The 22,512-nt window shown below is 41.9% G+C and overlaps 1 protein-coding gene across 1 annotated transcript in view; it reads left to right on the top strand.

Annotated features, from left to right (window-relative positions):
* Positions 1–22,512, top strand: part of GRIN3A (glutamate ionotropic receptor NMDA type subunit 3A) — a 73,386-nt gene that overhangs the window by 35,161 nt on the left and 15,713 nt on the right. The window contains exons 3-6 of the mRNA XM_075488290.1: positions 894–1,941; positions 17,852–17,997; positions 19,422–19,537; positions 21,847–21,998. Coding sequence (XP_075344405.1) covers positions 894–1,941; positions 17,852–17,997; positions 19,422–19,537; positions 21,847–21,998 — 1,462 coding nt within the window. The remainder of the gene's footprint in view (positions 1–893; positions 1,942–17,851; positions 17,998–19,421; positions 19,538–21,846; positions 21,999–22,512) is intronic.

The following is a 22,512-nucleotide window of genomic DNA, read 5'->3' as shown; positions in this document are numbered from 1 at the left end:
TCCATGTCACTTTAGCCTCTTTGATAATGACTTACTAGAAGCTGAATTCAACATACAGGGAGGACAACTACTAGCAAATGTTGCCACCCAACACAAAGGAAATACTTAACTTTATTGTGAATATGTGGAATAGTAAAAGCCCAGAAATCTCAATGCAAAACGCAGTGCAAAACTGCCACACTTCATGAGATCTGCTACAATGTCAAAATTGCACTTCTATGGACATTACTTTTGCACATCCTTTAAGAAGCTGCTTTTTTTGGGGGGGTAAGAATTAAAACTGACTGTCCTAGGGCAACCGCCTTTCACTGAGTCCCTTTGTTCATTCTGAAGTGGCTAACAGTGATTTACCAATGCCAAATTTGCATTTTCGAATCCAGATTGGTTCACTTCAGAGTGCTTGAAAGCCGTTGACAGCACTTCAGTAGCCTCTCTTATGTAAGCTAGATCTTACTGAGATTATAGGATTTTTCTTGGAAGGGCATTTCATACATAATTTCCACTATTCCATTTTCATACATATTTTTATCTAGGAAACTGACTACAGATTTGGCGAGTTCAGCTTAGAACTAACCTATGTTTCATTAATTTATGAGGTAAAGGTATCTGAAAAAATTGGTGTTCCCTCACTCATTTTTTCTAGTAAGTAAAAAGAATATCTTTCCTGAAGAGTTTTCGTTTACATTAGATAAGATATGTAGGAGAGCATTCCCAAGTCCTTTAGTTGTAAATTAAGTGGCTTGTTCATTGTGCCGTAGGAAAGCTATTAATGATCCAGGTGTTCAGCATCCCCAATCTATTCTCTTAAACGTAAATTCATGATGTCTGCATATGTTTTAGCATGATGACTTCACTTGTCTGCTTCTGATTACTCTGTGTTCTCCCTCCAACAGGTTTTTAGCCAACACAACTTTTGACGGTCTCAGTGGCCACATAAAGGTGAAAGGCTCCTCCATTGTCAGCTCAGAAAACAACTTCTTCATCTGGAATCTGCAGCACGACCCTGTCGGGAACCCAATGTGGACTCGTCTGGGGAGCTGGCAAGAAGGAAGAATAATCATGGACTATGGGATATGGCCAGAACAGGCCCAGAGACATAAAAATCACATGCAACACCCCACCCGGCTGCACCTCAGAGTGGTAACTCTCATTGAGCATCCATTCGTCTTTACGAGAAATGTAGATGATGAAGGTCTTTGCCCAGCAGGGCAGCTGTGCCTGGATCCTTTGACCAATGATTCAGCTGTGCTGGATAACCTGTTTGAAACCCTTCAGGGAGGGAATGACACTGTTCCCATTGAGCTGAAGAAGTGCTGCTACGGCTACTGCATTGACCTGCTGGAGAAGCTAGCTGAGGACATGAATTTTGATTTTGACTTGTACATTGTTGGTGATGGAAAATATGGAGCCTGGAAGAATGGCCACTGGACAGGGCTGGTGGGAGACCTTCTTGCTGGCACAGCTCACATGGCAGTGACGTCATTTAGCATTAACACTGCCCGCAGCCAAGTGATTGATTTCACCAGCCCTTTCTTTTCAACCAGCTTGGGCATCTTGGTGAGGACCAGAGACACAGCAGCTCCTATTGGAGCCTTTATGTGGCCACTTCACTGGACTATGTGGCTGGGGATATTTGTTGCTCTCCACATCACAGCTATATTTCTCACCTTATACGAGTGGAAAAGTCCTTTTGGGATGACCCCCAAGGGAAGGAATAGGAACAAAGTCTTCTCTTTCTCCTCTGCCCTGAACGTCTGCTATGCGATCTTGTTTGGAAGAACAGCTGCCATCAAACCCCCCAAGTGCTGGACTGGAAGGTTTTTAATGAATCTCTGGGCTATTTTCTGTCTGTTTTGTTTGTCTACATACACAGCCAACCTAGCTGCTGTCATGGTAGGAGAGAAGATCTATGAAGAGCTTTCTGGAATACACGACCCAAAGGTAAAGCATGTCTGTTGTTATTAACTCAGCCTTTTCTTCTTCCCAGTCAGAATTCACTGCTGCATAATTTATGGTTTCTAATAAAATCAGAAAGACATCTGTGTGCAAAACAGCAGTTGCACTACAATTTGTTACCATCTGACAGCACTTCAGTAGGAAAGTTCAGTGAGAGAGGATCTTTAAACATCCATGTAGTGTAGGGATGGGGAGTGTCGAGGGGGGGGGATTTCAAAGATTGACAGTGAGGAGGAGGATGAAGGATTTTGATGTTGCCCACTGCAGAGAAGAAAAGCGGTTTCTATATGCAGATTAAGGGTTACGTTTTGGTTCTGAAGTCCCTTTGGCTGTAGTTGTTTTGATCAATTGGATGATTTAGGTCATCCTGAGATCGACTCAGACAAGACAACCACACAGCATGAAGACAAAACCACTGATGTTCTAGGTAGGATTTTGCAAGTATTTCACAGGCCATAGCGGTGCCTACAAAGGCATTACTGGCAAAATTCCCCATGAATGCTAAATCAAATGGAGCAGAACTGAAATCTTTTGAAAAATCCTACCTTCTGCATCAAAGCAGTGGAATTCACTTTACAAGTAGTCAAACATTTGATCTGCACTGTTGTTTCTGCTGAGGAACTGTCATGGGAGGAGATGAATTGTGTTGTAGACAACCCATCTGCAAATAGCTCAGGCTTCCTAGTACTTTTTGGTAAGACAAGGAAAAACGTAGAAGCAGGACTGCCTGCACCCACTCTCTCCCCCACTCCCAAGGGGGGATGAAGGCATCTTCAGTTGGAATTTAAGTCCAGTCATTTTATAAGACTATTCTGATTTTATTTGCCAGTAAGTAATGATCACGAAAACGTGTGCAGAAGGGTTTGTAGAGAGAATACATGGCTGCAGGAGACACAAGAGCAGGCATCCTCGTCACCTGACAGCCACTCTAGGGCACAGGGTGGCAACAGCAAATTTCCCTTGTTTGTTTGGCACTTTCTCCAGTGAAGGTGTGATTGTATTGTCCACAGTTTTATACTCATGACCTAACTGCTGTACATAGCTTTGAAAACCATCCACCATTAATTTGTCTCAGGTGACTCAATTGACACAACGTCGTGCCACTGGAAAAAGTCATTTTAAGAACTCAGGAACTGAACATTTATTTTGCTTTTTGTAAACTGTGTAAATAAAGGTTACATATGTCCCTCCAAACAATAGAGGCCAAGCTCCATCTGTTATGTTAGTAAAACCTTGCATTGAGACTAATGACCATACAGTTTTGACTTTTTGAGTACGACTTGTGACTCACTTCCTCTAACGTTATCTAGATTGTTTCTACCAAAAATATTTTAAACAAAGAACAATACTTTTTATGGTTGGCCTGAGGCACTCTAAAATTGATTTATGGCTTAAAGCAAATTGCTACTAATAATCTGCCCTTCCCCTTCCAGAACAAACATCATAAATACTGCATCAATAACTTCATCAATTTAAGCCACAAAAGTCCAGGAGTCATGTATTTTTTTTATTCAAAGTATTCTGAATAAGCAAATGAGGGCTTCCGGCTGAATTTCCCCAGCTCCAGGCATATCTCTGTTACAGTCATTGTTGTGTGAGCCATAATACTGGCTTGAAAATGAGGTTAGTCTTCTATTCTTTGCATGGGCATCACCTAATCCATCAAATCAAATCACATCAGATTACATCCTATTTTTCTGAATCATTATTGTGACCACACTTGAACTTCCTAAGACAGGTATTGGGAAATTTGTGCAATGGCAGGAAATGAAATTATTCTAAAGCTGCACGGTAAAGCTTGGCTGTTGAGTTACAAAATTGAGTGCAGAGTATTGAAGCATATCAGGTGCTGCAAACACAGGTCTTAGTCCTGAACAGAAACACCGATAACTCATGGTTAGTAGCCTCAGTGGTCCCATTAAATCAGTGGCATTACTGGCCTTTCCTAGACAGGCACTTCTCTGCTTCATGGACTAGATCTAAGCTTCTGAGTAGTTACCAGTTTTCAATGTCGGAATAAGACGAGGTAGATTTTATGGAAAAGGATTGCCTGCCATTACATGAACTACAAAATAGTTTCATGTATGTCATTCATGCATCTGCCGCCGAAGTCTTAATCTCTAAGAGTACTTATAATAGAAAATGTACTGGTTTAACCTTCTCTCACACAAAGCCTGAGCTGTGCATTTTCAAAGTTCTCTCTAAGACTTAAAGCTTAGCTTTAGGAAATGTTTGCAGAGTTGCAGAGGTACATGCACCACGTTTTAGTTACTTAAAGCTTTTTTTATGGGATTTAAAGATTTTATGGTTTTTTTTCCGGATCTGCTTACCTCTTTCTTTTCAGTGGTGGAGACTTGTTTCAAAAAGAAGGCGGCATGATGCAGAAATAATCTTTTTAATGTTAATATACTTTTGAGCGTTCTCTTGCTGCTCTCAGGATACCTATGCCCTTGTACAGTGCTTTTGAAATGTATTTAAAAAACGAAGCCCAAAATAGAGGAGCAACTTTCTTGAGGCGATACAAGACATATAATTTCTTCAGGCTGGCAGCCACAAACAGCAAATCCCATCTGAGATTGCAAACAGTCAGGAAGGAAAACAAGTTGGGAAAAATTAAAAGTTTTTTTCCAAGATTAGAAACCTGGTATCTAAAGTCAGTATTGCCAGGAATATCTATGCTCTCTTGTCTGGTTAAAAAAAGACAAGGTTAGATATAGCCTGAATAAACAGCATCTGCCTTTCTAGAAAAATTCATGTTACAACAGTGATGTTTAATTGCCCAAGCTGTACAGTGTTTTAGGAGCTGCTCATTGCAGCTCAGCAAACGAAGCGTGGTCCTCCCATGTTGGTGAAGTCTCGAAGGTACAACATTTTCATCAGAAATCAAAAGAAAATGAGTTGTGGTGCAACCACTAATCACAAGGTAAAGTGGAATACAGAATTAGAGATACCTCAGTTGGACCTTTAAATGCACTAACGATGTAGAAGTAGAAGTAAAGTAGTATAGAAATATCATGACACTGCTGAAAGGAGAAGCAGCCAGTGCAGCGAGACAAACCAGAGCAGAAGGCAAGCAATGGGAGGCAGGAGAATTAAGTTCCTGGAATATGTCTTGAATTTTGGAAACTTAGTACGTATTTTCCATGTAAGAATCTTAACAAGGATGGGTCACTAAAGCCAAACGTCTGGAGTATCCATCAAAGCTGGCTACTCCCCTTACTAGGTCACATTTCAGGTGACTTTTTATGGTAGGAGCTACAACATAGCCAGTAAGTTGCAGAAATATTAAAGCAATGTCCTGCCACCTTAAAATCTTACCCTTCTAAGAGAATGGGCAATTTTGGGCCACAGCTGCCTTCTCTCCCTCATTTTCTAATCTTACACATTTTAGACCACGCTGTCTTGCCAGAGGAAACTGGCAAATGCAGCTTTTGTGGAAGAAACTCACTTGAGCATGTTCAGTCTGCTGTTTGAGCACAAGAGGATAGCTAGCTACAGGATGAACGTGCCATTTACCTGGATGAAAGCTGCAGCAGTCTCCTGATTCCTTCTTAGGAAGCTCTCTACAGCACATGGCAAAGAAGTTTGCAGACAGAGGAGAGAGAGGAAAAACATGGTATTTGGATCATTTTATACTGCTTTTATCCCTTCTCTCATCTGAATCCCAGAAGCTTATTTCAGTTTTTCTCCTAGTGTCACATCTTTGGATGCACAAAAAATGACAGCATTCTTCTTTGTCAGTGCTTGGCAGACCAGGTACGCTGCTGTACGAGTTGATTTCTTTACAAGGTCAGTTATTCAGCCTACAGGCGTGCAGACCAGCAGCCTGCCTTTGAGCTGGTCTGATCATTTGTCGTACCTACCTGTAATGGCCTGGAGACAGCTGCCTTGATTCCTGACATCTCCCAAACCTGCTTAGCACCTTGTTTATTGTATAGCTCCTCAGCCCCTTGGTGATGACATTATAGTCAACTATAGTTGAAAAAGCCACCGCCCAAAGTTTTTATCCTTCACTGGGGCCAATGCACATTTTCACAGTGGCAAGACTAGGTTGCAATAGGTCACGCCCTAAAAAGAGAGCCGGTGCTAGAGGAGCACATAGGTACACAGATGGGGACAGGTAAGTCTAGGACAGCTGGCCACTGTCTCTTTTTCCTGATTGACAGGTGGTAATTGTATTACAGATCTATAGCAGCAAGCTGAGTACGCAGCCTCACAGGCACAGGCTGAGCAGAGAAGGGGCACGTTGTTAAGCAAGGGGCTCTGGGTACAAAAAAGAGAATTTGCTCCCATTCTGCTTCAGAAGCATGTATCTTTATGGCTGTTGTCTCTTTTAGCCAGTCTTGTGACAAATCCAGATATTTTATGTTTCAGTTTCCAACATGGTTTCCATAAAGCGGTACGATCTTCATGTGAGTAATCTAGGTCTCAGTGCCACAGACAGGGAAAAGAAGAAACTATCTGTGTAAGTACATAGCAGTGTCAGTGCCTTCCTTTGCCCAGCGAGCCTGCAACTAAGGCCCGGATCCAGTAAAACTCTTCATTATCAAATCCAAAAACAGGGTCTTGTGTTACAGGATCTCCCCAGGGAGTGGGTTTTTTTAGTGGCAAGGGGACTTGAAGCAGGGACTTTGCTTTCAGGCTTCTAGTGCAAGGGCACATGTTGGAGATGCACCATAAAGTCAGGAGCATGTTGACTAGTTCACATTATCTGAGGCAGAATAATTGTGGAAGCCCAGAGGACAGAAGAAACATTTCAAACGTGCCAACAAGAAAGCATACAACAGCAGAAGCTGAGGAGCTGGACAGGTTTTCCATAAGGTGGTCCAATGCGTGGCCTTTCTTTCTGCTAAAAGTGTCATTCTTTCAACAATATAATGAGCCTTTCAGGTCCTTTCCAACCATTGTCACTTCTGTCACAGCTGCCAGCTTTTCTTTGCCATCTTTAGGATACGCTTGAGGAGGTATGCCTGTTAATTTACTATGGTTATATTTTTACTTCTCTGGATCACTTTACCTTCAAAACACCCTTCGACAATGGCAAAGTTCCTTTCCACATTGTATTTTGACAGAAAATATCGAACCTATTGAGATTCATTTAATAAAAAGGGCTACACCTGTGATTTCCACCATCAGCAATTTCGTTGTGTTATCTCACCTAACTTTACATGTCTGCAGTGGAGACATTATGTATGATTCGCTCAGTCTAATATGCTTTTACAGCTAGTTGGGAGAGGTAGGCACATTGTGCTGCTGTTGAAGGCACTTACTTCAGGACGAGATCACCCAAACCATTCTCTGAAAGTGCCTACCTCTCTGCATCACGCACGATGGTGTACTTGCCTGGCCAGCACTGATGTCTCGCAGGACTGTAGAGGCCCCAGGGAACACACTGCAGACACCTACAGTCACTCTGACAAGCCCCATCCAGCCCGTCCTTTCAACAGCCTTGGTGTGCTTCGGGATTAGTCCTCAGACATCTCTGCTTCTCTTCCAATCCATTGTCTGAACAGCTCTTACGAGGTGTCCGTCTTTTTATTAAAACTAAACACTTTGAGTAATCCAGACAAGATATTTCTGAGGTTTTGTTACTCAGGAATTCAGTATGTACAATCACCCGGATTTTTGTTTATAGATTTAAAACACACAGTGTGAGGGTGCAAGCTCTCATTTCTGATTTATTAAAATCTCAGTTAATTTAAAGGCCTTATAGCCATTATTATACCAGTTAAAAACTCCCTGATACATGTATTAAAATAGTCCAGAAATACCACTGGCAAGTAACTGCAGATGAGCTTTAGCAATACCAAACTATAGAAAAGGAAAGGTCCAGACACTTTTTCATTGTTAGAGGCACAATTCAAATACCCCTGCATTTAATGATATTTTCCCTCAAGTTCAGCAAGCTTTAGAGTGAGGCCATAACTGTTGTGTGTTTATTGATAAATTTTCTTCCTGAAAGAAGGAAGCCTTGTAAGAATTACACTGAAGAAAATGCTCTTAAAGACTGCCATTGTCTTTCACTGCAGCAACCTAAGATGAATCATTATAAGGAGTGCCACTTGCACTGCTATGTATTAAATGTATAATGAAATAGCATGTATTTAAATATGCATTAAATGCATTAAATTGTATAGCAAAAAACCAAGCAACAAACTCAGTGGAGTTAACAGGAATCTCATTGCTCCTCTGCGGTTTAGTATCTGTACAGGAGTGCAGGATTCTTTTCTTTTTACAATTAAAAGAAGTTGGCTGCAAAATCTGTAGAGTATACCTTTCTGTGCAGGAAGTCACTGGACACAGGAAGGTCATGACTCACAGCATCACAGCCTGCTAATTAATACATGGTGCATTTCTGAGTATTAATGAGTCAGTGAAGGATTTGAACTCAAGAGGACTTTAAGTGTCACAGAGACCAATGTGAAAAAATCTCAGACAAAGGAGAAATTAAGTATCAAACTCCAGTCAGAATAAAGAACAGGCGTTGCAGAGCAATCTCATATAGGAATGAAAGACACCTGCAATTTATGGAGGTGAAATCTTGGCTTCTTTAGCTTCCCTGTGCAATTTATGGTGGTGAACACTTGACTTGTTTAGCTGCCCCATCACCTCATTAAAGCTTTCTTGTAAAGTTATGGCTTTGGAGGCTCAGAATATGTCTAGTTCGGATTTTTATCATTCTGATATCCAGTTTATCAGACAATGCACTGCAGTGTTCTCCAAATCAAGTTTCCTTTCCCATCAAGACCTGCTTTTGTGGCTTCTTGCCAACAATTATCCTTTCAGTATCTTTGCATATTAACCCCTACTGCTCCAGGTCTTCACCTACATAGAATGCCTTGTACTGTCACCTGCTGTCTTGGACACTCTTTACCTCACCATGCTAACTGTTTGATCCAAAGAATGTAGGGGTAGGGGTGGAAGGGAGGAAGTCCTGCTGTCTTCATTCTATGTGGTGTAGGTCATGAAGGTTGTTCTTTCAGCATCAGAAGGAATTAATGTGTTTTAGCATTTTCCCAGCTGACTTCACATCAGTTTCTCACTCTCAAGCTGCAGTATACCTATATGTCATGTCATTTAAAAAAAAAAGGAAAGCGAGCCCACCACCAGAAATAGCAAACTGCATCATAGATGGGGCTCAGACCCCTGCAAGAAATAATGCAAGCAGGGAAATATGAGGAGATGTTCCTGAAGTAACTGGCAAAGAGGAGCAGAGAACAGAGAAGATGCATAAGGTTGATCTTACCTCCTGGCAGATGAAGATCATCGTACAGCTGACTTAGCAGCACTGAGGATATTTATTATTGTTCACAAAAGTCACAGCCATTGTGATCTATAAACAGAGACCTGGATGCTAGCCTGGCTCACCTTCCTAGTGATAGAAGTCCTCAGTCAGCTCCTGCACTGATCCCCTGGATTTCAGGGATGCCAAGGGGCCAAGCCCTCTAGAAAAAAAGTAGTTTTCATTGAGTACAATACGATTTGACTGAACACGAGGTAAAGTCAAATACTGTTGTCCATATTTTACTGTGCAAGAGGTCAAGGCATCCAAATGAGCCCATCATTTTTCTGTTACACTTCATGCTTAACACATGCCTTGCTGTTCCAAATGGATTCCAAGAAGAAAAAAATAACATTTAGTTCCAATGTTGGATCTGTCAGTAACAAAGGACTCCTTCTGATTTAGCTTCATTTGACGCTTTCAAACCAAACCTCAGTAGCAGATAACATGTTTAAGAAGCTAGGGCTGCGCTGGTAGACGGTTCCATGATCTGCAATTGGAAACCTCTTCGTCTTAGTAACTGGTGACCCATTTGCAACACGAAACCATTGTCTGTTCCTTTCCTGGAAACCACAGAGCACTAGCCTTGCCTTACAAGTTTAGACTGTGTCACCACTGAGGATTGCATTCAGCCCTGGTACCGAGGGGACAATTGCCATATGGCCAGGGGCAGGGGGACTGGCAGTGTTGCCCTAACACTGCTCTAGCACTGCCAGCAACAGCTGGAGCAGGAGAAATTTGTAAGAAAAAGGATTTGAAAGACGATTGTTTTGCAGGCGAGAAAGCTACCTATACTTGAAGCTACTGTCACATTAGGTTTCACCCTCCAGCCCTCAGTGGATTGTAGACAACTGTGATAGCTTTTCAGCCGCAGACCTGAGACTCGGGATGAAAGGACAAGAGGGATTATTTAACCAGAAATCTCCCACATCTCTTTGGTAGTTTGAGCATGTATTCAGCCAAACAGCTTTCCTTCCCTTGCTTCTAATTTTAAAAGGATTTCACCTGCCTTAGAGCAGCATTAGCCCTATTTTACAGGTAGGAAGCAGAAGAACGTCGTCGAAGACACCCAGTCTGGAGCATCTTTATGCCTGCTTTGTGCTGCTGAAGTACAACTGGAAACAGTGATCTACTGCCTGTTGGGAACTATGATAATTTACTCTACCTTACAGTTCTCGGCTCTCCCAGAATAAATTCCAGCTCAAAGATCCCTCTGTCCAGAAAACTCTTTATGAAGAAACAGGGATAAACACACCATTAAGATCAGATTCACCAGAGTTCTGTTCTTACAGAGCTTTCTGTACTAAGACAGTGCCCAGTGACTCCATCAGCAGAGCAACTTTCAGAAATTAACTTACTACCACAGACTGGAGTCCCCAGTGTCATCCCTTAGCTGTACAGCTTCTGCAGCACACAGAGGAACAGAGCAGATCTTACAATTAATTATTAGCACTCACACTGGGAGTGTCAATACAGAGGCTTTATATTTTTAAACAGAGGCCTAAGTCACAATTTCTTTTCATGTATGCTCTTGTTGCAATGCAGGAGAATAAACTGTCAGTACTGGACCGTGCATTTGTTTCTAGATTGAAACTGCTTATTGACTTCAATGCAGCGGTAAAGATTTATGCCAACTAATGACCTAGCTGAGTTGGATTCAAAGTGACAGGATTTTAACAAAATCTGACATTATCCTGGCAAGCCAAGTATCAGCTCCACTGACACTTTTTGCAACTGAGAAGCGAAAGTGATCTTTCAAATGTATTCTGCATACACCATCTCCTGGAGGCCCTGGGAACATCTCCATTTCCCAAGCCTGAACACATGGGACAGTTTCTGAACAAAGCCTCCACTTCCAGAAGTTCAGCTGTGAATTTTCATCTGCTAAAATTTGAAATTCATGTGCTTCACTGTGAATAATTTTATTTTCTTTTATCTCCCGCTGCACCCCATAAATATTCACTAGTTAGTTTTCAAAAGCTTTTGCAGAGAAGTAGGGAAAAGCCCATGAAGAGTTCTACATTGTTTGGGTTTTTTTAATTTTATTTGTTTTGTTCTTTTTCCCCTGAAACTTTGCTTAGCACTAACAATTGCATTTCAGTGGGTCTTGAGAAATCTGTTAGCAGCTAGATGACCACTTAAATGTATTGGTTGGAAAACGCAAGATAAAATGCTATTACTTCATACACCGAAGACAGAAGACTCATTGCAAAACAGCAGATCTCTAAAAGCATATCAGTTCTTCACAGTAGAGCAGACGACTTAATGCTACACCTCTCCAGCAATTAGCAACTGAAACTGAACAGTTGTTCAAGATTCTGCAGCAGTTCCCTGGCAGAGATTGTGTTGGCACTAACAGCAACTATATTCTGCTGATATACGAGATGTCCATTAAACACTACAGTTGGTGTTATACCAGGTAACCAGCACTATAATGGGGCAGAGCTACTGAAACCTTTTCATAACAATTTTTCCTCAGAAGTTGCTGGAAAAGTTAGGAAAGTGTTTTAAGCCATGTTCCCCCTTTCTATATCCTATTAAAATTTAAAAGCAGTACTGTAGGTGGTGGTAAAAGCTGAATTTAACTGGTAAAAGCTGAATTTAAATGGTAAAAGCTGAAGTTAACTCTGCATCTGTAACTGCAGGGTGCAGTCAGTGGCACTGCACTCCAGCGTATACTGGGTTGCCCTTTTCTGATTTCCCTCGAAGAATAATTCGTGGAGTTGAATTTTGGAAAGGAGAAGCTAACTGAATGAATGATGAAATCATTTTAGTGATTTGAGGTGCCGATTAGAAATTGAGTTCCTGAAGCATTCTTCCTCCAGCCAGCTGTCAAGATGCACAGAATAGTCTTGAATCAGATTCAGTGAGGCAGTTAGTGCACCCCATCGATCAAGTACTGGGAAAGCATTTCCTAGATTTCAGTCACTTATGGGTTCATTGCTTATAGAAAATAGCCATAATTTCACTTCCCAACAGTTGCTCTGTTTAGACCTTCCTTGTCTCGTCACAGCTCCCTGCAAGCTCAAACTCCATGGGATCAGAAGGCAATATTGTATTGCCTGCTTTTTTGGAGTTGAGACCATCTTTTCACTGTATTTATATTCGGAACACCTGGGTTTCCTACACACTGCAAAAACACACAACAACCAAGTGCGATGCAAACCTCAAAATTATAGTACAGCCAAATCTTCTAGCTTTGCAGCACTGAAAGGTCACACAGAAGCCAGAACCTGCTAGAAAGACCTCAAAACCCAACAGCCCAACTTTGGAGTAAGTCAAGGTTAACTGCTGGCAGCATGTCATGCATTTCCAGTTTTAAATCCCAACTTGCATAGGATATTTCTGTGCCTGAGTCTTTTCAAGTCTGAGTCTAGGTGTTCTCAGCCTAGCTGATAGCACTGAATGCAATAGCACTCTATTACATAAGCTGGAATGTGCCAAGTAATGCAAAATCCCTGACATTTAGGATTGTATTTTCCTGTTTCTGCTCCTGTGGTTTTATCACATTGATATTTTCATGCATAATTGGCACCCCAAGCCATAGATGTATGCACATGCCCAATTCTTCTCAACATCTTCCCAAATAAAATGAGTTCTCCACTTCCCACTCAGCAGATGTTTTAACAACAGAAGACAGAAACCAAGAAGATCTAGAAGTAAGGTGCCAAGCCAAGGGAACTGGTAGCTGCAGTATTTGCTTTTGGCAGTAAGCAGCACAAACATCATTTGTCTAGTAGCACAATGCTATACAAGGTACAGAAGACTCTGAGAAGTCCCAGATCTTTTCCTGGCACTGTCAAGAGAAGCTGGATGTTCTGTAGAGCTCTTGGCTTTCCTTAAACACTACATGACCTCCCTGTCTCAGTGCTCAAGTGACCCGACAACCATTTCAGCCCTTGGAGGCATTCACATTACCCCTTGTTTTCTTACACAGTGTAAGAAAACATTACCCCTTGTTTGTTTTCTTACCCATGGTATGTTTTCTTAAACAGTGAGACTTGGTCTTGGAAATACCAGCACAGCCCATGCATCCCACAGTAGATATTGTCCTTAGAGGACACAGGGACAGCACTGGTGCCCCAATTCCAGAAAGAGTAATCACTTCCAAAGTTCTTTAGCCTTTCTCCTGCACCTTCATCCTGCACTTGTCGGCTGCATTTCCTAGTCCTCCCTCCCAAGATCTCTGTCTTCACGGAAGGTGGGTCGTCTTCCTGAACCATCTGTTTCTGACCTATGCAGCAAGATTCTCTGGTCTTGGCATTCCACAGTGCTGAACCTGTGAAGTCAGAGTACTGATTCAAGACAACAAGTGCTCAGCCCCCTCTGGCACTACATCCCTCTGCTGCGAGGGCTCGCATGACCATCTCTTGAGTTTGCCCCACATACTAGCCCAGATCCAGATGGGAGGTCACCATGTGTCTCACAACTTCATGTGCAACAGCTTTCTCACAGTACACGGGGGAAATGGTTCTAAAAATTTGGGATGCACCTAAGTAGTGTGGCCATTCATGGTATACACCAGTGCTTCAGATATAAAACTCAGTTTGCTAATATGAAATCATGATCTCCAGTATCTGAGCTGCAAAAATGATATTGTTAGCTGCTAGAGCCTTCACCTTTTCTGGGAGAGACACTAACGAGAAACACTAAATAGCTTTTTAACCCCTGAAAAATATTGGCTTTTAACTACTCCATTGATATATTCATATACACACTGTTAAATTTCCCAGGACGTTGGCACTCCCCTACTTCTCCCACTCGGCAGCTCTTCCAGTGCAGTTTACAGTTCACTGTGGTGCTGTGGTAGCCTTGCTAGCTAACGTTTAAAGGACTGGTTACTTGCTAAACACTAATGAGTCCCACACATGGCAGCAGCAATGCTTAGCTCCTGTGCATTTGCATGGGAGAGGTTGCTTGGGAGTAAAGGGTTAGCCTACTGGCTGAGGAGCAATTATATTCAGGAGCAATGATCCTTTTAAAAAAATGAGTGATTTCCTTTGCTCCCAGGTCTTCAAAAAGGAGATCTGGCAGTTAAAGAGATGAATAAAGAGGGATATATCATCTGTACCCATAACTATCTTTACATCTTGTTCAATGAATTGTCAAGCCGGGACTTCATTGTCCCGTGAAAGCCTCTCTCTAGGTCAAAACAAACCTTGTTCTTTCGATTTCTTACAGCCATAGATGTTTGATTTTGGAGGGACCTCGTAAGGTTATCTAAGCCGAGTGCCAAGAAAGCTCGTGTCTGGAGATGGATCTGCAGCTTTTGCATTCATTTATTTTTAATCATACTCAAATCACCAGCAAATCCCCAGGCACTCTACGGATACAAAAAGTGTTAACAGTTCCTAGTGCCCATCACCTGCTTTGTGATGGTTACTCACCTTTCACACTGACTGAGCTTTGAATGAAAAAAACTCACTAAAGTATACACAGAAGCATAGTCTCCACATACTAGAAATGCCTATAATTTGGACAACTATTTCTTCTCAGTAAGACAGCTTTTATATTTGCTATTACTGATAAAAAAGCAAGTAACTGTCTCCCCCAAGTCACCAGTTAAAAAAAATATAATCCATTCTTGGTTCTTCAAATTGTGATTCTTCAAATGCTGATTTTTCAGAGTTCATGGTTTCTCTGAAGCCCTAGGCATTAGGATTCTGTTATTGGTTTAAAGAAAGCAGAAAGACTCTTTCAATATAGGACTCTTAAAATATAAGAAACACAAAAGAAACAGAGCATGAGAAACAGAAAAGATAAATATAAAAGGAGATAACTAATAAGGCAAGACTCACAGGAAGACTGTGACATTTACCTATCCTGTTGGGACACAGATATTTGTGGTTTCCATCTTTTCACAGAATCTTCCCAGGAGAGGACTACAGAACGTAAGAAAGCAGCAGTGACAACTGATGAGTCTTGTTTCCATCCTGAAGTTTTTATCTTCTGTTGAAGCAAGTAACCGTTAGCAGTCTTAGTAGATTAGCAGTAAAGTTAGTGCAGGTAGTCCTTTATCTGCTTTTGGCAGCATTTTGCATTGTTAATCCACTATTCATATAGCTGCAAGCAAACCTTTTCCTCATGTGGATAAGCAGCAGTAAGAAGAAAACAGAAGTCCCAAAAGACATAGAGGATTAAAACACTATTAAGATTTATCCTTCATAAAAGGAGTCAAGAGTCATCAAATACAAAGTTGCAGACACATAATTATACTTAAGAAAAGGCATCAATTACCAGAAGCAGGAAGAGCATAGGATGCAAAGGATCACTACATAACTTCCCTACATAGACTTTCCAAGACTTCCCACCAGACATATGGTGTTGCTAGAGACAGGATATTAAGCCAGATGGACTTTTGATCTAATACATATTCCAATGTTGTCATCATTTGTGGTGAAATTTGACAGTGTGCCCAACACAAAGCAAAGCATGGACAGTCCTCAATAAAGCATTTGGGACAGAAAAGTGCATGGGGGTGCAGTTTACTCTCTCTTTTGTACTAGCCTTTCTCATAGAGCCCTAAATATTTAGCTAGATGTAGACATTGGTGACAGTCTGAGTGAGGGATACCTTCCAGTGAAGTCACTGGGAGATATCTCTTCCAGTGAGGTCACTGGAAGTCCAGGTATCAGCAGGCTTTATCTGCAGAGCAGATGTGGCACTGCAATTGGCATCACTAGGTGGGCCACAAATATCACAACAAACGCCCAAATTGACTTGGAAGGTGGCAGCATGGTTCAGGGTTGAGACTCAGTGGTTTTTTTGGTCTCTTCACTGAAACTGCCAAGAAATAAAACCCCCCAAAATAGTACTGACTGTGGCGACTAGCTTCTTAGGACATAGAGTGCATGGAGCCCACTCCAAGTTCATTCTGTAAGCAAGTCAACTTCAATGTCTCAAGACTAGACCTAGATTTGGGCTGACAGCATTGTGCTGGAAGTCTCCATGACGTATTGTCACAGCACCACTTTCTGTTACTTATGTCTTCTGGCACTTGAATGCTGCTTCCACACTTCCAGGCAAGAACATTTCCCTCTGCGCCTACAGTCCTTCTGGCACAGCATGCACTATGGCCAGCTCCGGATGGAGGCACACCCTGCATTGCTTGTCCCATGATCATCCAGGCCAGAACACCTCAAAAAACATGCCAAGGCTCCCTCCATGCCCATAGTCTTGCATTTACCCACAGGTCTCATTCCTGGGTTGCAACATAGGGACCAGATCAGCAGAGCACAATGTGGAAAGCACCTGCCTACTTTCCAGATTAAAAATTACCAGAAATACAGCATATTCATAGCTTCCAGGACATCAAAATACCATCCAAAAGACCTCTGTTCCTTTTCAGACTGAACTAGATGACTGTGCATTTACAGTCTACCTCTGTTATTCTTAAAAAAAGCTAGGAATATTCTTTTATCCATGGGGTCATTGAAGAGAAGAGTGTGAAAGGTCTTTTGTACAGCTTTGTGTTGCCCTACACCCTGTTTTACATAGATGATAATGCAGAGAGCCAGATGGACCAGCAGAACGCCTCTTTCCTTGGTCTTTCCAAAGCAGAGCATGGCCATGGTGAGATCATCTTTGCAAGCTGCTGTGAAGACCATGAGCTTCCTGGGAAGCAAATAGAGCATGACTACTTCAGCCTTAGCTTTATTTGGCTTCCTGTGCTCTGAAAGTTTGACCTTTTAGAGGCTGGTACATTGCTGAAGGCTTTCCAATTAGTATGGTCTTGGCAACACTCGGCCATCTCAAGGAAGTGCTGAGCGTGGTAGAGGACACTGCCTGACACCTCCACTGCAATTTGAAAATTTCCCCATGAGTCATTAAACGTTCAAAAGACAAACAGGGTACTTCAGCAACAGAGGTCTGTGAAACTTGTGAACATCCAAACTACTCAGGGCTTTAATACAGAAGATGGAGCCAGTTGTGAAAAGGAAAGGACACAGAACTGCAAAAATTGTCTGTATGTGTGTAGCCTGGTAATCAAGCTTACAGCCTGGGCTATGCTGAGGGGTATTACTCCTCCTTCTCACTGCCAGGGGAGTCTTTTTGGTGTCCACAACATTTCAGTCCTTAGTTTCTCTGTGGAGAATGGCAGCAAAGACAGCAGTGGTCTGTAGTATGGTGTCTAGGCTTCTAGAAATGAAATGGTGGTACTACCCTTCTGCAGAAGACTCAATGTCATCCTTAAGGAGTCAATAAAAGACATTCTGCCAAAACAAATCCAGACTGTGGGTCCTTGGCTGGCTACCCGGAGTCCCAGAAAGTGGATCCTAGCAAGCCTAGAGGCTTCTCTTGACACTGCCTGAAATGTTGACTAGTTTAAAGGCAAATAATACAACTAAACATCTAGATTTTGGGGTTCAGGGTATCTCAAGGGAAATGTTTTTCACTTTTGAAGAAAATTCTGAGGGTACACAAACAGGCTAATCAGTCATCTGGTAAGTCTTTTCAAACTTTTTCTGTGATGTGGAAAGCTGACTGCAGGAAAACATCAGAGGCAGGTCCATGAATGCTGAGAATTTCTGACAAACTGTTCACACATAAGACCAAGATACCAGATGTGAAGGAGGAAAATTACTTTGCTAATCTGTAATTTCATCTCCTCAGCTCCACCACCCATCCCAAGGGTTTCGGTTTGGAACCGTGCGAGAAAGCAGCGCAGAAGACTATGTGAGGCAAAGCTTCCCAGAGATGCATGAGTACATGCGACGGTACAATGTCCCTGCAACCCCAGATGGAGTAGCATATCTAAAGTGAGCCTCTGCATGCACCAGCAGATCTGGTCCCTCAACCAGAATGCACGGCAGTGAGGTGGTGATGGGTTTCCCACTTTCAGTGTCACTTATCCCACAAAACAGTCATTGAAGGGAGTGTGGCAGATAGAGAAGAAAGCACGTAATCACCTGGAGGGTGTGATACTTGGAGAGCAAGCTAGCATACCACCAGCTGGAGGGTTTCCAGGGGAAGCAGTGCTTCGCACTGACTGCTAGGGTGCCATCAAGCATGGGCAACATATAAATCCTGGCAGGTTTCTGTGCTTGGGAGCCCTTCATCAGGCAGTGAGAAACATTCAGAAAAAAACATCACAGTCCAAGCAAAAGCTCCGAATAAGGTTCCTCAGCATCTTCAGCATGCTGGGAGGAGAGAAGGGAGAAACGTTAAAGCATTTATCATTAAAATGAATAAAAGAAGCATTAGACTGGTAAAAAGTAATAAACACCAAATCTTCTTGCATTAGGGAATCATGGCATCACTGTGTTTCAGAGACATTTGTGTTTCAGAGACATTTGTGCCTAACAGTCTGGGGTCACACAATTGATTCACTCTGCCAGGAAACAGGAGAGGTGATAAAATAAGCCTGAAATAATTCATTCATTTTGCATATAGAAGTTGCATAACAGATGGCCTGAGAATTTTTCACCAGAAGTTGTTTCCTGTTTATGTATTTTTCCCAGACCCATCCTAATGATAATTAAGATACATGGCAGTTCCTTTGGGTTAAACTGGAATCAATCCATCGAAATCAATGAAGTAATGTAACTTCACATCAGGACCTTTAAAGTGACAGGAGTGGAAGGTGCAGTCCCTGGATCAGATGAGAACAGGCACTGCAACTGTTCTCTTATATCATCATTTTACGCAAGTGTGCTATTCATAAATGATTATGTTAGTAAAATTCAGTGCTCTGTGTTCATGAAGACTGAACATAGAGAAAAGCTGATCTGGGTGAAGGAAATTAATTTACCTCATATTCAAGGAGAAAGGAGGACAAACACCTTGGTATGAGTTATCCTTCTGCATTTTTGCTCTAATGAGAAACCAAGACAGCAGTAGTATTTTAGCAATTTTTTATTTTTTCCAATAAGGCTTTGTGCTACCTTTCAATTGAGTCGAGGTCTAACATATTGTAGTATTTTCCATGTTTCAGATCAGTAGTACTTCATGGAAGCAAAATAAGTCCTACCCCCACTGTCCTGCTCTAGATGCACAAAGTTTGTATTTCATGGATAATTCCTTTCTTGACAATATAAATCAGTTTTGCATTTAAAATAGCAGTCCCTGGTCTCTGTTTTCATTCAGTAATCTTCCAGAGAACTGCATAGATAAATGTTCAGTGAGCATCCCTGAGTCTTAGACTGTGAAGTGATTCTGATTCTGACTTTGATGTTGAATACAGGCATGATCCAGAGAAACTCGATGCCTTCATCATGGATAAAGCACTCTTGGATTATGAAGTATCAATAGATGCCGACTGCAAGCTTCTAACTGTGGGAAAACCCTTTGCCATTGAAGGTAATAATCAGTTTTATAACATACTGCTCTATTTCTCAGGTGTTGCGTTTGCTTTATGGTGATTTGGTATTCTCAATGAAAGTATGCAGGTGAAACTGTGGACCCCTTGAAGATTATGGTAAAATTCTCAGTGATTAAGCAAAGCCAAGGTTTTGCCCTTTCTTGTGGTTTTTGAACTTTCAGATCACTTGTAGCATCTGTTGCCGTGCTCTATACAGGAATTATTCAAAGGGCTGAGATGGTCCATCTCCAAAGAAGTAGGAGGCATAGTCCATTTCACTGCTCACAATGAAATACAGTAGCTCCTGAAATAAGGCTTGCTTTTTGTAGGCTCACTTTCATTACACGTGTTCAAAACTCAGTGGAATACGTTCAAAATGCTGTTCTACAGTTTCATCTGAAGCAGATAAATACGTTCCCATTTTAAAGGTCAGCTTAAGATTCCTGCTGAATCTGTAGCTAACTGAAGCTAAAGAAGGGAGCCTACCCTGGTAGCAGCCTCCCGCAGCCCTGGTGTATTAGCAAGGACAGATTGGAAGGCAGCCTGGAAGCAAGGCTCGGCTGAAGCTGCCTCCAGCACGGGCGAGCACGTTAGCAGCTGTTAGACTTCAGGAATCACTTTTGTGATTGATGGCCGATGAAAATGATTGAAGCTCCCTCTTTCCTCCCCTCCAAGGGCAATCACTCTGGCCGCTCCCATAGCACATTAAAACAACCTCCTTCAGAAATGTTTAAACCTGATTGAGGAAGGCAATATGCTAAATGAAGGCCAGGGGAAGCTGAGCATTTTAATCATTTCAGCTACAAGTCACCAGCACTAGGCATTTTGTAGAACGCTCCTTTTTGCTATACCTCATCAGTGTCTCCCATTTGAATTCACACCAGAGACCTGAAAGCAATCCATTTTCTTCTTTTCTTTTTGTTGTCGGGGAGGATAGATGCACAGAGAGCTGTTCAGGCTGTAGCAAGATTTGTGGGTGTGCAGCTGCATGTTTCACCATGTGCGTGCAACCTGATAAATCTTCCATTTCAGAAAGGTCAGCTCTACTGAAGTAAACCATCAGCGTCCACAACTTTGAATCAAGTAGAGCAAATTTCAATACAGAAAAACCAAATAAACCCCAAACTATATGTTTTTACGTAACTGGACTTCATATCACCTAATTACAAAACACTTCAATATGCTGAAAATGTGGTATTCATGAACCCTAGCTACGCCTTCTCTGAAACCATTCCTTCAATGTTAGCAAATATATTCAGGTGGAAATATAGGCACAATGTACAAAAATCAGCAGCAAGGGAGACTATTGCGTTGTAGGTGCTCATATCACCACATCACGCTGCATCATTGAAAAGCAAGCCACTGGGATGGCAAATTTACCACTTGTACATTTTTTTTCCTTTCTTCCTGCTTCTTTTTTTTTAAAGGAGACAGTCTAAAATTCTGAATTCTGAACTGAAAAACAAAAATCCACAGTGGACTAGAAAGGCTTCTCTGCAGGCAACTGGCAGGACATCTTTGCATGCAACTGCATGTCTTCCAGGCATGAATTGTATCTGTTTTTCTAAAGTCAAAACCCAGATTCTGCAAACAGAAAGATCATATTTAGAGTTACTGAAACCATTTTCACTTACACAAAGTCCTTTACCAGCACTTTAAAGTGGTAAAAGACAACACAGTGGCTAAAAACTGTATTACTATCTGAAGGTCCCTGTCACTGCCAGAGCAGAACTACACAAATAGAAAGCATAGTCCCTGGGCTTTAACAATACAGACTGCTCCCGTATACATTTGCACGCACGCAGCTTCTCATCAGAAACTACATAGGAAGAAAAGAAAATGTGACATCTGACACCACAGTCACATCCACTGATCTAAAAATGTAAAGGGATCACAGATGAGTTTACTTGACGTTAAGGCCCTTTTGCATTGCTCAAACAAGGTAAAAAAAGAAGAACCCAGGGCAAGGGCATGCAAAAGGCTGTGTTTTTAGAGACAGACAGATTTATTCGTCTATCTGTACTTCCATCGCAAGTTTTTGAATCTCCAATTTTACATATTACTTTTGTGGCCTTAATAATTTGGAATTTGCATATCCGGTTTGTATTGGGCTACTTTATTTTGCACAGCAAAAAGTCTCATCTTGGCATTCTCAACCCACGGTAAGCCAGCATCCAGGTTTGAACTGGCTTGCTGAAACAGAATGCCAACTTGATGTTCCATGCTGGTAGTTAATAGCTGAAATGAACATACTTTAGCAAAAAGCGAACAAGTAAGAGAGAGATGATTGTACTGGTTTTCCTTCTAGGATATGGTATTGGTCTTCCCCCTAACTCTCCGCTCACCTCAAACATCTCTGAACTGATAAGCCAGTACAAGTCTCACGGTTTCATGGATGTTCTGCATGACAAATGGTACAAGGTTGTTCCATGTGGGAAAAGAAGCTTTGCTGTCACGGAGGTAAGCGCTGAACTTGGGTCACATAAATGAGTATTTGCTCAAGTTGGCAATTATTTCCCCTCATTCACAATGTGCAGTAGATATACACTCATGACAGACACGGGCTGAAGGGAAGCATTAGGCTTCAAACGCAAGAGATGCTAAGCCCAGCAACATTCAGATCAAAGCACAAGAAAAACATCAGTAAGACTGTGCTGCTAAGTTAGGCGTGCAGTGCATGCATCAGAGAGCACTTCTGGAGACAAACGGGGCATGTAACGTAGCATTAAAAAAAGTGATCTGGCACAGTGCACAACAAATCTATCTGATTCCGCTCAATTATGTGTATCACCATCTACAGGATCTGTCAGCGATTCTGGACTATCTCACACAGGAGCAATAGCTAAAATAGCTAACACAGAGACCAACAAGAGCAAAAGAAGCAGAGAGAGTGGGAATTTAGTACATCCCAAATTTATAATATAACCCTGACCACTTCCTAACATGGGTGGCAGCTACTTGTACCAAAGATAGG

This window comes from Mycteria americana, chromosome Z, assembly GCF_035582795.1.
Source record: "Mycteria americana isolate JAX WOST 10 ecotype Jacksonville Zoo and Gardens chromosome Z, USCA_MyAme_1.0, whole genome shotgun sequence".
Classification (NCBI taxonomy): domain Eukaryota; kingdom Metazoa; phylum Chordata; class Aves; order Ciconiiformes; family Ciconiidae; genus Mycteria; species Mycteria americana.
Note: the sequence above shows the minus strand (reverse complement) of the source record. Positions and strands in the feature narration are given on the sequence as shown.